Source organism: Nothobranchius furzeri, chromosome 10, assembly GCF_043380555.1.
Source record: "Nothobranchius furzeri strain GRZ-AD chromosome 10, NfurGRZ-RIMD1, whole genome shotgun sequence".
Classification (NCBI taxonomy): Eukaryota; Metazoa; Chordata; class Actinopteri; order Cyprinodontiformes; family Nothobranchiidae; genus Nothobranchius; species Nothobranchius furzeri.
This window is the reverse complement of record NC_091750.1, coordinates 73843628-73863196: the sequence shown is the minus strand read 5'-3', so window position 1 is coordinate 73863196 and position 19569 is coordinate 73843628. Positions and strand designations below refer to the sequence as shown.

General features: G+C 36.9%; 1 protein-coding gene across 1 annotated transcript; it reads left to right on the top strand.

Annotated features, from left to right (window-relative positions):
• Positions 1-471: 471 nt before the first annotated feature.
• Positions 472-18689, top strand: LOC139072138 (uncharacterized). The gene is made up of 25 exons (XM_070555407.1): positions 472-624; positions 2882-3025; positions 3892-4051; positions 4236-4428; positions 5571-5627; positions 6708-6764; positions 7087-7143; positions 7466-7522; positions 7845-7901; positions 8224-8280; positions 8982-9038; positions 9361-9417; positions 9740-9796; positions 10498-10554; positions 10877-10933; positions 11256-11312; positions 11637-11693; positions 12016-12072; positions 12274-12426; positions 14555-14608; positions 14764-14850; positions 15065-15166; positions 15329-17372; positions 17550-17720; positions 18325-18689. The coding sequence occupies exons 1-25, from the start codon at positions 597-599 to the stop codon at positions 18549-18551; spliced, it is 4161 nt and encodes a 1386-aa protein (XP_070411508.1). The 5' UTR covers positions 472-596; the 3' UTR covers positions 18552-18689.
• Positions 18690-19569: the final 880 nt, after the last annotated feature.

Sequence of the window (19569 nt, the reverse complement as noted above, 5' to 3'; positions counted from 1 at the left end):
GGCCTGAACCAGCTCACACACCAGTCAATTGGGGACACCTTTCCTTTTGGGGACCAAAACCACCGTCCCCAATTAGATTTCCTTCACATAACATTCAGCACAGTCTAATATGTGTTTTAATCCAAAAATCTCCAATGTCCCTAAAAATCACATATTTCAGACTTTTTGTGTATTTGTGTGTTCCATTTGGTCACCAACATCCCAATTTGTGTATAACTCTACTCTGCCCCCTAGTGGAAGTGTGTGGAATTGTATAGGACCCAAGTAGCGGTCCCAGACTTTGCCTGAATAAAATTATGTGATGATTTATCTTCACATTCAAAATGTAGGTTACATTTTGCCTGATTAAAAATGGTTAAATAACTTTAATAAAAATAAAAATAAAAGCTTTAAAACTTTGATAATGACGTTTACCCTAGTGTTTTTAAGAAGTAGGGACATTACTATGCACAAGAAAATGATTCAGCTAATATTATATTAGCATAAAGTGACCAAAACGACATTAGCATATCAATTGCACTGTATGCTAACTATTACTGGGGGGAGGAGGGAAAGTCCCAGTTCCTCTCCATTAACGTCAGCAGGTTGGCCGTGGGATGCAGAAGTGGTCGAGCAATTTTAAAGGTAAGAAAAGAGAGTATTCGTTTTTTCCAGGCTAAACATTAAAATTGGTTGGATTTTTTTAGAAAGAAGAAAGCTCAACTTAGCTAGCTAAGCATGTTTCATAGACGTTAGCTTTAGCTACTTAGCCCGAATTGGCTAGCCACTTGGAAATAAAGCATTCACAAAAGGCTTAAGCTTGAAGGTCCAATCCTTTTTTTGTTCAAAATGTTAGTCAGATTATCTGAAGATCCGTCCTTAATTTATACAAACAAGGCTTCAGTGATTTATCCACTCCATGAGTGGTTTTTATAAACATTGTGGAGCTAATCCTGCTAATTTACCTCATCTTACTCCATCTGTTTCTGTAGTTTCTGATTCATCCATCTCATTCAGCATGGCTCTATTAAACACCCACTCTTGTTAAAATGTTTTTCCTGCTTAATGATCTAATTCTCTCTAAAAACCTGGACCTTCTGTTTTTGACTGTTTGGCAGCAAACATCTGATTATTCTGGTTTGATTGAACTCTGCCTGAGTGGTTATTCTTTCCTTAGCCAGCCCCGGGGTTCTGGTCGTGGTGGAGGCCTAGCTGTTCTTTTCAGAGACCATCTTCCATGTAGCTCTACAACCTCTGGTCACTTTGCTTCCTTTGAACTGCAGCTGATAAAAGTCGGGTGTAAGGACCCGTTCTACTGTGCTGTGGTTTATTGTCCACCTGGTCCAAACGGTTCTTTCCTTCTGCTTGTCCTGAGGACGTTTATATTTTGGATCACCATTGCATTTTCTTTAACTTGTCAGTTTCTGCATCCCCACCTCCTGCTCGCCGTCTGGTTAGTTCTCGTTTTCTTAATGAGAGCACAGCTAGCACATTTTCTGCTGGTTTTAAACCACCCTGTTCTTCTGATAATGACCCAGATTCGTTAACTTAACTTCTCAATTAACAAGCACTGACTCTCCATTCTGGACAACATCTGTCCTGTCAGAACCAGATCAATTCCTGCAGTAAACCCTACTCCCTGGTTTAACGACAGCATTCACAGCCTGAAGAGTCAATGCAGAAAAATTGAGCGTTGTGGAAGAAAACCTGTCTCCACGTCCATCTGCTGCACCATTGACCATCACCTGCTACTGGAGAGGGTGAGCAACTGGGTAGGTCTATCAGGAACTGCTCTGGAGTGGTTCTCCTCTTATCTTTCTGTGTTCCTCCTCTGAGGTCATCTCCAAGTTTAAGCCCTCCACCACCTCTCATACCAATGGGTTCTGTGCTGGGGCCTCTGCTCTTCCTCCTCTATCTGCTTCCTCTTCAGCACATCCTGAGCTCCTTCAAAGGAATGTCCTACCATCTTTACACAGATGACATCCAACTGTACATCTCCTTTAAGCCCCATGAGATGTCTAAGCTGCAGCTGTTACACACCTGCTTAGACTCTATCAAAGCCTGGATGGCTGGGAGCTTTCTACAGCTGAATGAAGATAAGACTGAGATCCTCATCTGTGCCCCAGACAAGCTGGTTCCCAAAGTCAGAGACTCTCTTGGTCAGCTTGCTTCCCACACCAAACCTTCCAGGAATCTTGGCGTGACCTTTGACCCAGCTCTCACCCATGATTTCATGTCAGTTTTCTTGTTTGCTCTTCCTTCTTCCATCTCAGGAACGTTGCTAAGCTGAGTTCCATTCTGTCCCGCTCTGAACTTGAGACAGCTCTCCACACCTTCATCTCCTCACGCTTAGACTACTGTAACTCTCTTTTCACGTGTCTGAGCAGAACCTCCCTGAACCGTCTACAGGTGGTTCAGAACGCCTGTGCTCGGCTTCTGACCAAGTCCTCCAAACACACCCACGTCACCCCGCTTCTCCTCCAGCTTCACTGGCTGCCAGTCAACTTCAGGGTTCATTTCAAGATCCTGGTTCTGGTCTTATTCCACCTTTCCCGGGATCCACTGATTTCCCTCTGTCCTATTTATTTTTTCCTCTCCCTTATATTTTTTACCAGAATTAATTTTATTTCACATTTCTATATTCTTAATTTTTTTTTATTTTTGTTCTTGTAAAGCGCCTCATGATTTTTATCTTGAGAGGTTCTATATAAGATTGTTTCTTTTAGACATCAAATGTTTTGAGGCAAGGGTCTGCAGCAGAATGCATGTGGTTTTCTTTATGATAGCGACGGATTTCTATTCTAGTTTTTTTTAGCTTTTTTCTATTTATGACTTCATTGTGTGTTTAAATGTTTGAGAAATATGATATTACAACATACTTGTAAAATGTAATTTTTTTCAGAAAAGATGGCTAGTATTCGAACAATACAAATGGAACAATCTGTGAGGAGAAGAAGACTCAACCCTCTACATGATGCTGAACAACATGTTGAACTTAAAATCGACAAGCCTGGTCTCATAGAACAGTTCATCAACTCATATAAAGGTAAATTCATCTCTCCCCCCCCCCCCCCCCTCCCCCCCAGTTTTACACATACACAGTCAGCTTGTCCTGCAGGAAGGTATTGGTCCCAAAAAAAACATTTCAAAGTAACATTGGTGGCAATATGAGTTTCGTAATTAGCAATGTGCCATTAAGTAAGTAAGTAAGTAAGTAAAACTTATTTATATAGCACTTTTCACAGAAAAAATCACAAAGTGCTTCACAACATGCATAAAAAGGCAAAACAGGACAGGAGCACAAGCCATTTTAGCAGCTAATTTACAGGGAATATGAATAAAGAGCGAATGCGCAAGCTGGAAAGTTGATTGCTTAGCAACAGTGATGCTGTTCCTCCGCAGGAAAAATTTACCATGTAAATAAGACGCATCAGATTGAAGGTTTGTAGGAAACAGACAAAAATTAACTACATTTCTTTTTCTTACCTTAATTTGTAGAAACATAACATGTAAATAAAGTTGAAGTCACAAAGTCATCACACACTGCTGAAATTACACCTCTGCAATTGCCCCATCCATGAGGTGATCAGTGAGCTGCAGCAGTGGCTGTGCTCAGGAACTATTTGGTTGTTTAACCCCCCAATCCAACCCCTTAAAACTGAGCATCAAGCAGGGAGGCCTTGGGTCCCATTTTTTCCAGTCTTTGGTATGACCTGACCGGGATTTGAACCTTGTCTCCCAGTCCAAGGGTGGACACGTATATCGCTAGGCCACTGACACACACAAATTGGAAAAGTCAAGAAGCCAGGACACGAGACCCATCTAACTAAAGCTATTATCAAAATAGGAAAACAGTCAAAATGACAGCCTTGGAAGTTCTAGTGTTAAAACTGTGGTTTTCTTCTTTTAAAGGACGAGGTGTTATTGCCACTAAAGTGTTCAAACAAGGAGATTTTGTCCTTGAGTACCGTGGAAAACTATGTAAAGAGGATTCAATACTTCAAAAGAATAAATACAGTGACACAGAGGAAGTTTTCTTATTTGACTTCCAATGGCAAGGGAACGGTTGGTGGTGAGTATTAATTAGTGTTCTTTATATATGTATGTGTATATGTGTGTGTATATGTATGTATGTATGTATGTATGTATGTATGTATGTATGTATGTATGTATGTATGTATGTATGTATGTATATGAAATATATTATACATACATATATGGTGTTTAATTCACTTGACTTGTTCTTTTTTGTTAAGTGTCGATGCTTCTGTTGAGGACAAGTCATTGGGAAGACTTGTGAATGATGATCACCAAAGGCCTAACTGCAAGATGAAGACGGTGGAAGTTGAAGGGCTGCCGCACCTTTGCCTTTTTGCTTTAAGAGACATTGACCCTGGAGAGGAAATAACTTACAACTATGGAAAAGCAAATTGGCCATGGCGCAAAAAGGTAAACTAATTTCCTCCAAAATATGGAAATAAAGTTTTAAAAAGCTTACTTTTAACTTATATGCTGATGTTCCCGCAGGGTCTTAAAAAGTCTAAAAAGCATTGAATTTAGGAATTTGGAAATAATAAAAAGTCTCGGGTCAAAATACTCTGAACATGTAACGTATTCAGCTCCCGCGCTACAGCAGTGATACAAAATGGTAAACAAAACGCAGACCACACAGATCTCCAGCAGAGGAGAAACCTAGAAAACCTCATCAGACCACAAGAAAGGCTGACTGACTCCTAGGGTTGGGTTTCAGAACTCTGGACCTCTTTGTGACTGAGTGAAAACATTCGGTAGGTACAGATATCAGGAAGAAAGTATTAAAATGTCCCAGTGACCCACCCCGGGCCACATGACTGATCCTGAGTCACGTTATGAGTGGAGCTTTCAACAGCACTTCTCAGCAGTTCGTGGAAGAAAATGCTAAAAAAGTCAAACATTTGGGTGCGTTTTGCTAAAGTAAGTAGCCGCTAAATGCTACACCAGCGAGAATATTTGTACCACAAAATAAAGGAATGCCAGCAATTTAACAAAGCACCTTGTTGTGCAGGGCATCATCATGAGAGCTGAAACATGGAAAGTCTTTGACTGCAACAAAGTAAACCCGAGTCCATCACCTCCCAAAACACTGGAGGAGTCTGAGGATGGAGGCTGATGAAAGCAGAAATAGGACATAAAACCAACTTAGCTGCTGTTTACCAGCACTATAAAATCCTATCCTTTTAGTGTGTTTTCTATTAGAAGCTAATGTAGGAGATAGGTGTAGGAGACTATTTTAATTTTCATCCTGCATGAAAAACAGTGACTCATTATAATCAGAAATAAGATTTAAAAAAATATTTTTCAGTGATCCACACCTTTAAGATTAAAAAGGAGAAATCAATGTCCAAAACATGTGACACTCTTTTCAACTAAAGCTGTTTAATAAATTATACTTTATACTACTTTTTGGTGATTTTAGTTTGGTTGTCCCCATTTGGGTTTGGGTCGAGTGTGTGTGTGTTATAACTGTCCCCAAAAGTAGGAAGTCTGGCGTACTGGTGAAAAAAGATGGATGAGTTTTAGGTTTTATAATGTAGTTATGTCTTTGTTTCCAGGTTAAATCCACTGGTGAAGTCCATGAGCAGAATACTGACCACCAAGATGACACCGAGGTATGTTAAAAGTTCAAAAATCTTTCATGATGTTACAGTTATGGAAAATGCTACATTGTTCAATGTAAATTTTAGTGTATTTATTTTTTAGATTCAAAAGAAGTCTATGTCCAAAACATGTAAAACCCATTATTACCAACAACTGTTTGATAAACTCTACTTTATACTACTTTTTGGTGAGTTTAGGTTGGTTGTCCCCATTTGGGTTTGGGTCGAGTGTGTGTGTGTTATAACTGTCCCCAAAAGTAGGAAGTCTGGCGTACTGGTGAAAGAAGATGGATGAGTTTTAGGTTTTATAATGTAGTTATGTATTTGTTTCCAGGTTAAATCCACTGGTGAAGTCCATGAACAGAATAATGACCACCAAGATGACACCGAGGTATGTTAAAAGTTCAAAAATCTTTCATGATGTTACAGTTATGGAAAATAGTACATTGTTCAATGTAAATTTTAGTGTATTTATTTTTTAGATTCAAAAGAAGTTGATGTCCAAAACATTCAAAACCCATTATTACCAACAACTGTTTGATAAACTCTACTTTATACTACTTTTTGGTGATTTTAGTTTGGTTGTCCCCATTTGGGTTTGGGTCGAGTGTGTTTGTGTTATAACTGTCCCCAAAAGTAGGAAGTCTGGCGTACTGGTGAAAGAAGATGGATGAGTTTTAGGTTTTATAATGTAGTTATGTATTTGTTTCCAGGTTAAATCCACTGGTGAAGTCCATGAGCAGAATACTAACCACCAAGTTGACACCGAGGTATGTTAAAAGTTCAAAAATCTTTAATGATGTTACAGTTATGGAAAATGGTACATTGTTCAATGTAAATTTTAGTGTATTTATTTTTTAGATTCAAAAGAAGTCTATGTCCAAAACATGTAAAACCCATTATTACCAACAACTGTTTGATAAACTCTACTTTATACTACTTTTTGGTGAGTTTAGGTTGGTTGTCCCCATTTGGGTTTGGGTCGAGTGTGTGTGTGTTATAACTGTCCCCAAAAGTAGGAAGTTTGGCGTACTGGTGAAAGAAGATGGATGAGTTTTAGGTTTTATAATGTAGTTATGTATTTGTTTCCAGGTTAAATCCACTGGTGAAGTCCATGAGCAGAATAATGACCACCAAGATGACACCGAGGTATGTTAAAAGTTCAAAAATCTTTCATGATGTTACAGTTATGGAAAATAGTACATTGTTCAATGTAAATTTTAGTGTATTTATTTTTTAGATTCAAAAGAAGTTGATGTCCAAAACATTCAAAACCCATTATTACCAACAACTGTTTGATAAACTCTACTTTATACTACTTTTTGGTGATTTTAGTTTGGTTGTCCCCATTTGGGTTTGGGTCGAGTGTGTTTGTGTTATAACTGTCCCCAAAAGTAGGAAGTCTGGCGTACTGGTGAAAGAAGATGGATGAGTTTTAGGTTTTATAATGTAGTTATGTATTTGTTTCCAGGTTAAATCCACTGGTGAAGTCCATGAGCAGAATACTGACCACCAAGATGACACCGAGGTATGTTAAAAGTTCAAAAATCTTTCATGATGTTACAGTTATGGAAAATAGTACATTGTTCAATGTAAATTTTAGTGTATTTATTTTTTAGATTCAAAAGAAGTCTATGTCCAAAACATTCAAAACCCATTACTTCCAACAACTGTTTGATAAACTCTACTTTATACTACTTTTTGGTGATTTTAGGTTGGTTGTCCCCATTTGGGTTTGGGTCGAGTGTGTTTGTGTTACAACTGTCCCCTAAAGTAGGAAGTCTGGCATACAGGTGAAAGAAGATGGATCAGTTTTAGGTTTTATAATGTAGTTATGTCTTTGTTTCCAGGTTAAATCCACTGGTGAAGTCCATGAGCAGAATACTGACCACCAAGATGACACCGAGGTATGTTAAAAGTTCAAAAATCTTTAATGATGTTACAGTTATGGAAAATAGTACATTGTTCAATGTAAATTTTAGTGTATTTATTTTTTAGATTCAAAAGAAGTTGATGTCCAAAACATTCAAAACCCATTATTACCAACAACTGTTTGATAAACTCTACTTTATACTACTTTTTGGTGATTTTAGTTTGGTTGTCCCCATTTGGGTTTGGGTCGAGTGTGTGTGTGTTATAACTGTCCCCAAAAGTAGGAAGTCTGGCGTACTGGTGAAAGAAGATGGATGAGTTTTAGGTTTTATAATGTAGTTATGTATTTGTTTCCAGGTTAAATCCACTGGTGAAGTCCATGAGCAGAATACTGACCACCAAGATGACACCGAGGTATGTTAAAAGTTCAAAAATCTTTCATGATGTTACAGTTATGGAAAATAGTACATTGTTCAATGTAAATTTTAGTGTATTTATTTTTTAGATTCAAAAGAAGTCTATGTCCAAAACATTCAAAACCCATTACTTCCAACAACTGTTTGATAAACTCTACTTTATACTACTTTTTGGTGATTTTAGGTTGGTTGTCCCCATTTGGGTTTGGGTCGAGTGTGTTTGTGTTACAACTGTCCCCTAAAGTAGGAAGTCTGGCATACAGGTGAAAGAAGATGGATCAGTTTTAGGTTTTATAATGTAGTTATGTCTTTGTTTCCAGGTTAAATCCACTGGTGAAGTCCATGAGCAGAATACTGACCACCAAGATGACACCGAGGTATGTTAAAAGTTCAAAAATCTTTAATGATGTTACAGTTATGGAAAATGGTACATTGTTCAATGTAAATTTTAGTGTATTTATTTTTTAGATTCAAAAGAAGTCTATGTCCAAAACATGTAAAACCCATTATTACCAACAACTGTTTGATAAACTCTACTTTATACTACTTTTTGGTGATTTTAGTTTGGTTGTCCCCATTTGGGTTTGGGTCGAGTGTGTGTGTGTTATAACTGTCCCCAAAAGTAGGAAGTCTGGCGTACTGGTGAAAGAAGATGGATGAGTTTTAGGTTTTATAATGTAGTTATGTATTTGTTTCCAGGTTAAATCCACTGGTGAAGTCCATGAGCAGAATACTAACCACCAAGTTGACACCGAGGTATGTTAAAAGTTCAAAAATCTTTAATGATGTTACAGTTATGGAAAATGGTACATTGTTCAATGTAAATTTTAGTGTATTTATTTTTTAGATTCAAAAGAAGTCTATGTCCAAAACATGTAAAACCCATTATTACCAACAACTGTTTGATAAACTCTACTTTATACTACTTTTTGGTGAGTTTAGGTTGGTTGTCCCCATTTGGGTTTGGGTCGAGTGTGTGTGTGTTATAACTGTCCCCAAAAGTAGGAAGTTTGGCGTACTGGTGAAAGAAGATGGATGAGTTTTAGGTTTTATAATGTAGTTATGTATTTGTTTCCAGGTTAAATCCACTGGTGAAGTCCATGAGCAGAATAATGACCACCAAGATGACACCGAGGTATGTTAAAAGTTCAAAAATCTTTCATGATGTTACAGTTATGGAAAATAGTACATTGTTCAATGTAAATTTTAGTGTATTTATTTTTTAGATTCAAAAGAAGTCTATGTCCAAAACATTCAAAACCCATTACTTCCAACAACTGTTTGATAAACTCTACTTTATACTACTTTTTGGTGAGTTTAGGTTGGTTGTCCCCATTTGGGTTTGGGTCGAGTGTGTGTGTGTTATAACTGTCCCCAAAAGTAGGAAGTCTGGCGTACTGGTGAAAGAAGATGGATGAGTTTTAGGTTTTATAATGTAGTTATGTATTTGTTTCCAGGTTAAATCCACTGGTGAAGTCCATGAGCAGAATAATGACCACCAAGATGACACCGAGGTATGTTAAAAGTTCAAAAATCTTTCATGATGTTACAGTTATGGAAAATAGTACATTGTTCAATGTAAATTTTAGTGTATTTATTTTTTAGATTCAAAAGAAGTTGATGTCCAAAACATTCAAAACCCATTATTACCAACAACTGTTTGATAAACTCTACTTTATACTACTTTTTGGTGATTTTAGGTTGGTTGTCCCCATTTGGGTTTGGGTCGAGTGTGTTTGTGTTACAACTGTCCCCAAAAGTAGGAAGTCTGGCGTACTGGTGAAAGAAGATGGATGAGTTTTAGGTTTTATAATGTAGTTATGTCTTTGTTTCCAGGTTAAATCCACTGGTGAAGTCCATGAGCAGAATAATGACCACCAAGATGACACCGAGGTATGTTAAAAGTTCAAAAATCTTTAATGATGTTACAGTTATGGAAAATGGTACATTGTTCAATGTAAATTTTAGTGTATTTATTTTTTAGATTCAAAAGAAGTCTATGTCCAAAACATGTAAAACCCATTATTACCAACAACTGTTTGATAAACTCTACTTTATACTACTTTTTGGTGATTTTAGTTTGGTTGTCCCCATTTGGGTTTGGGTCGAGTGTGTGTGTGTTATAACTGTCCCCAAAAGTAGGAAGTCTGGCGTACTGGTGAAAGAAGATGGATGAGTTTTAGGTTTTATAATGTAGTTATGTATTTGTTTCCAGGTTAAATCCACTGGTGAAGTCCATGAGCAGAATACTAACCACCAAGTTGACACCGAGGTATGTTAAAAGTTCAAAAATCTTTAATGATGTTACAGTTATGGAAAATGGTACATTGTTCAATGTAAATTTTAGTGTATTTATTTTTTAGATTCAAAAGAAGTCTATGTCCAAAACATGTAAAACCCATTATTACCAACAACTGTTTGATAAACTCTACTTTATACTACTTTTTGGTGAGTTTAGGTTGGTTGTCCCCATTTGGGTTTGGGTCGAGTGTGTGTGTGTTATAACTGTCCCCAAAAGTAGGAAGTTTGGCGTACTGGTGAAAGAAGATGGATGAGTTTTAGGTTTTATAATGTAGTTATGTATTTGTTTCCAGGTTAAATCCACTGGTGAAGTCCATGAGCAGAATAATGACCACCAAGATGACACCGAGGTATGTTAAAAGTTCAAAAATCTTTCATGATGTTACAGTTATGGAAAATAGTACATTGTTCAATGTAAATTTTAGTGTATTTATTTTTTAGATTCAAAAGAAGTCTATGTCCAAAACATTCAAAACCCATTACTTCCAACAACTGTTTGATAAACTCTACTTTATACTACTTTTTGGTGAGTTTAGGTTGGTTGTCCCCATTTGGGTTTGGGTCGAGTGTGTGTGTGTTATAACTGTCCCCAAAAGTAGGAAGTCTGGCGTACTGGTGAAAGAAGATGGATGAGTTTTAGGTTTTATAATGTAGTTATGTATTTGTTTCCAGGTTAAATCCACTGGTGAAGTCCATGAGCAGAATAATGACCACCAAGATGACACCGAGGTATGTTAAAAGTTCAAAAATCTTTCATGATGTTACAGTTATGGAAAATAGTACATTGTTCAATGTAAATTTTAGTGTATTTATTTTTTAGATTCAAAAGAAGTTGATGTCCAAAACATTCAAAACCCATTATTACCAACAACTGTTTGATAAACTCTACTTTATACTACTTTTTGGTGATTTTAGGTTGGTTGTCCCCATTTGGGTTTGGGTCGAGTGTGTTTGTGTTACAACTGTCCCCAAAAGTAGGAAGTCTGGCGTACTGGTGAAAGAAGATGGATGAGTTTTAGGCTTTATACTGTAGTTATGTCTTTGTTTCCAGGTTAAATCCACTGGTGAAGTCCATGAGCAGAATAATGACCACCAAGATGACACCGAGGTATGTTAAAAGTTCAAAAATCTTTCATGATGTTACAGTTATGGAAAATAGTACATTGTTCAATGTAAATTTTAGTGTATTTATTTTTTAGATTCAAAAGAAGTCTATGTCCAAAACATTCAAAACCCATTACTTCCAACAACTGTTTGATAAACTCTACTTTATACTACTTTTTGGTGATTTTAGTTTGGTTGTCCCCATTTGGGTTTGGGTCGAGTGTGTGTGTGTGTTATAACTGTCCCCAAAAGTAGGAAGTCTGGCGTACTGTTGAAAGAAGATGGATGAGTTTTAGGTTTTATAATGTAGTTATGTATTTGTTTCCAGGTTAAATCCACTGGTGAAGTCCATGAGCAGAATAATGACCACCAAGATGACACCGAGGTATGTTAAAAGTTCATAAATCTTTCATGATGTTACAGTTATGGAAAATAGTACATTGTTCAATGTAAATTTTAGTGTATTTATTTTTTAGATTCAAAAGAAGTTGATGTCCAAAACATTCAAAACCCATTATTACCAACAACTGTTTGATAAACTCTACTTTATACTACTTTTTGGTGATTTTAGGTTGGTTGTCCCCATTTGGGTTTGGGTCGAGTGTGTTTGTGTTACAACTGTCCCCAAAAGTAGGAAGTCTGGCGTACTGGTGAAAGAAGATGGATGAGTTTTAGGCTTTATACTGTAGTTATGTCTTTGTTTCCAGGTTAAATCTACTGGTGAAGTCCATGAGCAGAATGCTGACCACCAAGATGACACCGAGGTAAAAATTTTATTTGTATATCCACGTTTCATAATGCAAATAGATCAAGATTTTTCTGATATTTCCTAATATTAGAATAAGACTCATCACAAAACATTATTTTTGTATGTAATTACTGTTTCATCTTTTGATTTTTTTGCTTTTGTGTCTTCTATTCCCACATGTGCTTTATTTCATTAGAATATTTTTAATCTTTTCCAGTCACTAACAAGGAAATTGCAACAGCACTGTTCCAACAGCCTTTATTCTCACAAAAAGGCAGAAATGGAGCAAAATACTAAAGAGAGAAAAACTACCATGATGCTGGTGAAGCGTGCAAAACTTGCTCAGGAACTGGCAGAACTGGATGCCCTAGTGAGTAATGTACACATCAATTCTTTTGATGCAAAGTGACCATTTTGCGAAGGTGTGGAAGGATCTAATTTTAGTGGAATATTAAACATTTTGCCTTCCCTGCTGATTACAATTAAAATTATAATCTTGTGACATATTATCAAAAGTGTCCATAACAGAAATCCTGAGTCTTAAAAATGGTATGACTTTGGTTTTTGCACTTGATTCTCCCAAACACCAGTTTTAAAATGATGCATTTAATCAGAATTAGAAGGTCTTATTGCCATATGTGAGAGAAAGCACAACATTCGGAAATTGCTGCAGTATTTAGTGTGAAAAGAAAGATAAATATAAGAGATAAGCAAATATAGAATGTAAGAACATACTCATAATAAATTTATAATATAAAGTGGTAATAGTTTGAAAAGTGGCTACTATATACCCACTGTAGGTACTGATCAGAGTGGATCAGTTCATGTACAAACACAACAGTGTCGTGTGACTTAGACCAAGCGACTGGAGTGGGCAGCCCTAGGATTGTCATATATGAGTCAAACAGCAAAGGGGCAGAAACTGTTCTTGTGGCATGAGGTTCTGGTCTGAATGGATCTGATCCTTCTGCCAGATGGGAGCAAGTCAAAAAGACTGTGTCCAGGGTGACATGGGTCAGCTGTTATTTGACCTGCGCGCCTCAATGTCCTGGAGGTGTGCAGGTCCTGCGTGGAAGGAAATTTGCAGCCAATGACATTCTCAGCAGAACAGACATGGTGGCACTTTTCTTGGCATTGCCCAACAGCAAGTTCACATGGTCATTTCCTGAATACATTTAGTTAGCATGTTCTATGTATGCATGTAGTGGTCACTTCCAGTTAATCCCCACAACTACTCTGATGGACCAGACACATGCATGCCAGGTTAATTAGTGATTTTAAATTGTCATTAAGTGTGAATGGAGGAATGTGTAAATGGGTCCTTTTTGTTCCCTTAGTTGAAATGGCAACATGTCCAGGCTGCCCACTCACTTTTTGATAAATGACTTCTAGAGAGACACCAGCTTCTCACAACCCTTCCTGAAAAAAATGGTTACAGGATATTAATGAATGGATGTAATAAAGAACTGGAATCAGTCAAATTTCACTAAATAGAGTGGACAAAGCCTCATGGCTGTCATTATATAAAGGAATATATGGGAATAAAATGTAAGTAATATATGTGCAATATTTTATAAAAGCAATGTTGTACACAGTCAAAACTATGCTCAATTTAACATTTGGTACTCGCCTTCCCAAAATTAAATGCGGCAGAGTGTTTCCTCTCTTTATAATGTGGTTTTCTGTGAACAATTTTTATTTATTATTTCTAATTATGATCGATAATTGCTAGTTTAACCTGCAGGCTGAAGATGAAAATAGTCTCCTACACCTATCTCCTGCATTAGCTTCTGACGGTGAAACTCTAGGATTAGAAAGCCTGACAGATCTACGTCACACTTAACATTCATGTACTCACCCATTCTGACTCACATCAAGGAAGGCTGTTGTAGGTTTCCAGGAAACTGAGAACATCTTTGTTAGTTGAAGCTAAATGTTAGCATTAGCAACTCCACCACACAGCAGAACTCCTTTAGGCTTGTGGTATTTGTCGAGATAAAACTTCAATACAGAGCAAACTAAGTTAATGGTAGAGTTGCGTTGCTGTTAGCCAGTCAGGGGTGAGATTTCTAAATATCAGGAAATAAGACTCCAAATCCTGCTGTTTGAAGCTCAACTCTGATGTGGCAAACTTCTAGTTCCTGAAACTGGTACACCACAATTTTTTTCTCCAGAGTATGACTTAAAAACCATTAATTCCTACCAGAGACCACTGCAAATATGTTTATTTTACAGAGTGAACCACATCTTTAACTAAAACTTTGTCTTAAAGGGGTTAAGGTGAATTTCATATAACCAGAGACATGGACAATATTTACTCGTGGGTTTCTTTTTCTTTAGCACAGCACTTGCTATTTTTGCAATATTGTCCTCATACTTTAGAATCAGTAACCTCAGTAACTTATCTAGTGGTGTATTAATCTTTTCATCAATACTGCTGTTATGCTTTAAAAGAAATTCTGTCTTACTGACATGCCTTTTCTCACCCTTGACCACAGCTAAATTCCCAGTTGGACAGCCCCCACAATGTAGGATCTCGGCTTAGTTCACAGGTATGCTTTCAAAATAAAAAAATTCATCTCATAAAATGCTTAATTAATAGTCATAGTAAAATATGTACATCAAACTTTAAAGGCACTGACTAAGGTTGTGTTTTTTAAAACAAAGTCAAATCTGTTATGAACATAACGTGTCTTTATTTTTGTAGCCATTACTTTCTTCAGATAACTCTGTCTTGAAGAAATCAATGACCAATGATACTTCTGATTGTGGGCAGCTAGCCCTAAAAAGACTGGTAAGCAAAAGACTTGTGCTTTAGAGTTGGTATATGAAAAACAATAAACACTTATTTTACCTAAATGTTTTTTAAAATGTTATTTAATTAAAAAAATACCATCTTTAAATACATTGCACCACTTTTAAATATTCTAATACTAATGTTCATTTCACAGTTTAATATAGCCCTTTTGTTTCTACATTAGTTTTAATTTTCCACTTTCTATTTTAAGAAAACTGTTTCTTCGGCATTTGCTACAACCTCATCAGTTTCTCATGAATCTGGAAATCAATTGGTTGAATCTTCACACAAGAAGTCACTAAGAAAAAAGCAGGTACGAACCTAAATTTACAGTTTGACATCAGTGCATTAAATCAATGATTAGATCACTTTCATTTATATTTTTGAATGTTGACAGCCTGGATACCTAAATCATGATTTATATTGTATTAGAATTTTATCTTATTTATAATATTGTTTTTTTCCATCCCCTAAGGCCACTATATATATGGAAACGTGTTCTGATTGGTCAGATTGCACAGACTATAGTGATGCTGATTATGCTCCAGACTCTGAAGAAAGTTCAGCACAAGATGAAGATGCATGTCTTTGTCCAACTGCAAAAAAGCCTTTGCGTTCCCTGCGTTACCCCCTCTTGTCTCCAGTAAAACAAGATGATGGTTCAGAAAGTTCTATAGGGGAAAAAATGGCCAAAAGTCCTAAGAAGAGGACCTCAAGCACTCCTACAAAGAGAAAGTTTTCTATTGACAGTCCAAATAGCAATGTGTCCACTCCAAAGAAAAGTAGATTTGAGCAGATTTCTCACTCAATCAAAGTGTTACCGCCTTCTAAATCTGGAGGTTGCCGTGTGTATAACAAGAGAAACTATTGCCTCTATTGCCTTCAACCCACATCAAAACTTGCACGGCATCTGGAGACCATACATAAAAATGTTGAAGATGTTGCCCTTGCTTTTCAGTATCCAAAAAATTCAAAAGAGCGACGCAATAAGTTAAACATCCTTAGAAGACGTGGAAACTTTGCTCATAATGCCAGTGTTGTGAAGAAGGGAGCTGGTGAGCTACAGGCCTGCTATAGACCAAAAAAATTAAAAGATGCATTTGATTTCATTCATTGTTATCATTGTCAGGGACTCTATGCCAAGAAAACATTGTGGAAGCACATGAGAAGATGCCCAGCAAAGAACAACAGTGATGATGAGTCCAGTACTGGGAAGCACAGAGTTCGATCAAAATGTGCTTTGAAAACTGCTGTTCCTCATGACATTGGTGAGGGCTTGAAAAGTGTCATTTCCTGCATGAAATATGACAAAGTCACTCAGTTGATTCAAAATGATAAACAACTTCTGCAGTTTGGACAGCATCTCTATGATCTGAATGGCTCAAGAAAGAACAGACATGACTACATAAGGCAAAGACTCAGGGAACTTGGGCGACTACTACTTACAGCACAGAAGAGTACTCCAATACAAAAAGCAGAGGAACTTATTTATCCTGCAAACTTCAATCATTTGATATCTGCAGTGAAAGAGTTGGCTGGGTATAACCCAACAAATAACACATTCCGCAAACCCACTTTAGCTCTAAAGATTGGAAACAGTCTTGGAATAATTTGTGAGCTTGTTGAGACTGACAACTTGTCCTCAGTAGATGGAGACTCAAGCCTTGTACGATTTGCTCGAGAGTTCAAGACCATCAAAAACTTCAGATGGAAGGGACTGATTACCAGAGGTGCAACAACAACTATGACAGAGTCCAAGTGGAATTCACCACAGATTTTACCTTTAACTGAAGATGTTAAACGTTTGGATAGCCATATGGAGAATGTTAAAGCCATTGCTGAAAAAATGTTGAGATCGAGTCCCACCGCTTCCAACTATGCAATGCTTGCCAAAGTAACACTTGCTCAAGTGATCATTTTTAACAGAAGAAGAGAAGGGGAGGTATCAAGAATGGAGCTGTCCACCTTCAAAGAGAGAAAAAAGTCAGAAATAAATGAGGACATGGCTGCTTGTCTGACTCCACTTGAGAAAAAAATGTGTGATTTCTTCACGAGAGTTGAAATCCGAGGAAAACGAGGGAGAGGAGTACCTGTTCTTTTAAAACCTTCAATGGTCTCTGCAATGGAACTGCTGGTTGAAAGCCGTGAATCTTGTTGCATTCCCAAAGACAACGTCTACATGTTTGCTAGACCCGGAGCATTATCTGCATATCGAGGAGGAGAGTGCATCCAGAAGTTTGCAAGAGAATGTCATGCCAAAAATCCAGATGTCCTTACTTCAACAAGACTTCGGAAACATATAGCAACAATGTCGCAGGTGCTGAATCTTCAAGAAAATGAAGCAGACCAACTGGCAAACTTCCTAGGTCATGACATCCGTGTGCATAGGCAGTATTACCGCTTACCCCAAGGAACACTTCAGCTTGCCAAGATGAGCAAAGTACTTTTGGCATTGGAGAAGGGAACTCTTTCACTTTATAAAGGCCAAGCTCTTGATGACATCGAGATTGACCCTGAAGGTATGAGTGTGCATAAGGTTTTAATGCAGTGAAATGAAATGTCAATACTTAATATATGAAATTCCATTCCAATAGTTTATAACTGAATTGGCCTGATAGCTTCTTTAACCAGGATTTGGTGGTAAATATATATATTTTTTTCTTCTTCCATTTTTCTGTTGTCCTTTTTAATTCTAGAAAGAGTGGATTTACAGGAGCTGGATTCTTCAAGTGACGAGAATGACACTTCCCTCAGCAGAGAAGCCATGGAGGTGACAAAAGCACAAGAAAATGAAGCAATAGAGAACGATGATGATGTAGAACCTGAGACATCGTCATCTGTCACCATCAGAAGTCCTCTAAAACATGGTATGCACCAATGTGTCAGGTTATTTTATTATCTGTTGTTTTCATAAACTCTAAACATGGGAATGAAATTAAAACGTGTGTATTTGCCAAGTCAGTTGGTGTTGAAACTTTCATTTACTCTGAATTTTCAATTCTTAAAGGGAAAAAAAACTTGTCTTGTGGAAATTATGTCTGATAACATCTATCTAAACAATATTATGCTTCAATATAAGTTAAGGAAGACCTATTATAGTTTTATGGTCTGTCCAAAACAAGTTAATGAAATGTTTTGTTCAAAATCACTCACATGATTCACAGTTCTATTCTTGACATTTTCAGTGCTTTCTAGAAAGAGCTTTTTTAGGTCTCAGTCACTTAAGAGAAAGCAAGCTGCTGCTGGCCTCACCCATCCATCCGATAGGATTGGCATTAATCAGACCAACAGAAAATGCACATTATTGACATTTTTATTTTATCCTTACATTTGGAGTGTTTATAGAGGCAGTAGAAACTAATATGGCAGAAATAAAATATGCAAAATTCAGATTTGTATAATATGTCCCCATTAACCATGTTTTAGATTAACCAAAATAAAATATTTTTCACATTTTCTCTTTGTTGACAGGAAATCGAGGTAACCCCAAACAAAAGTGGGAAGACAGTGAGGTACGTGCAGTTGAAAGGCACATGATGCGATTCATCCACACATGCAAGGTACCTCAGAAAATGGACTGCATTCGGTGCATCAACGCAGAACCCTATGCCCTAAAAAATCGAAACTGGACTGGTGTAAAAAATTATGTGAGAAATCGGATCACTGCATTGAAGAGAAAAGCCTGTGCCAAAGACTAACATTAGCCAGGTCAGCCTTTGAAACTTGATATTTCCTGAACTGTTCAGATGCTTTAAAATGTGTTAAGAAAATGTTACACTAATAGTGTTTAATTCCACATGCCTCTTCTGATTTGGAGACACAGAAAAGTCTACAATTAAACAAGGTTTTATAATGTAAAACGTGATCCATGATACCCACTGGTTTATAAGATGTTAAAATCTTGGAAAGGCATTTTCAAGCTTAATTTTGTAGTCATTTTGTGTTCTTATGACTTGAAGTTCTTACTTTCTTTTAAATAAAGTAAGCTGTCATACAAACTTTGTTCCACATTTGAATCTTTTGTTGGACATTTTTTTATAGACAACATTTTTAGTATGCAATTTAAGCTGTCTAAACACCAAGAAATGTTGTAGTAATGCTATTGAACTAAGAAACGATGAGCTTACATAACACATGGAGTTTGGTCCCTAAATATTTGATTTTCCCTAAGGTTTAGCAGGTCAGTAAACACTATTACAAATTATATTCATGCTAAAATAGTCTTGTGGAACAATGATCTACTAACATTCATGGCATGAGAATGCTAAAAACCCAGGCAAGGCTATCATCTGGCCTGCCTGGACCCTATAGAAGTTGCTGTGTCTCCAAGCACAGGCTCAAGAGCTTGGAGATCCCAAGAGACAGAAAATTACTCTGGGTAAACTAGTCTGGCTTTTAACATCATAGATGAGAGCGGGTTCCTTCTATGCTCCTGTGACGGGCATGAAAAGGTCAGTAACTTTGAATGAGCACTTCTGAAGGTTGGTCATTTTCATTGTTCTCAAAGCACAGAGTAATACATATTACATTCAGTTGATTGGATCAATGATTAAGAGATTATAAATATAAAATTTTCATAACAGTTCTTTACAATGGATTGTCCCCAAAAGATGGTAATGTACCCAAATATGACTTTAAATTGTCCGTGTATCTGTGTATTGTACGAGTCCTCAAAGAGGACTTTAAAAAACCTCTGTCCCCAATTTAAAGGTTAAA

Bases quoted from the DNA above. Each gene is read 5' to 3' on its own strand.
- LOC139072138 (XM_070555407.1), top strand. From the start codon at position 597: ATGCAGAAGTGGTCGAGCAATTTTAAAG. The intron at 7,902-8,223 runs GTATGTTAAAAG...CTTTGTTTCCAG, and splicing joins ACCACCAAGATGACACCGAG to GTTAAATCCACTGGTGAAGT. The intron at 11,694-12,015 runs GTATGTTAAAAG...CTTTGTTTCCAG, and splicing joins ACCACCAAGATGACACCGAG to GTTAAATCTACTGGTGAAGT.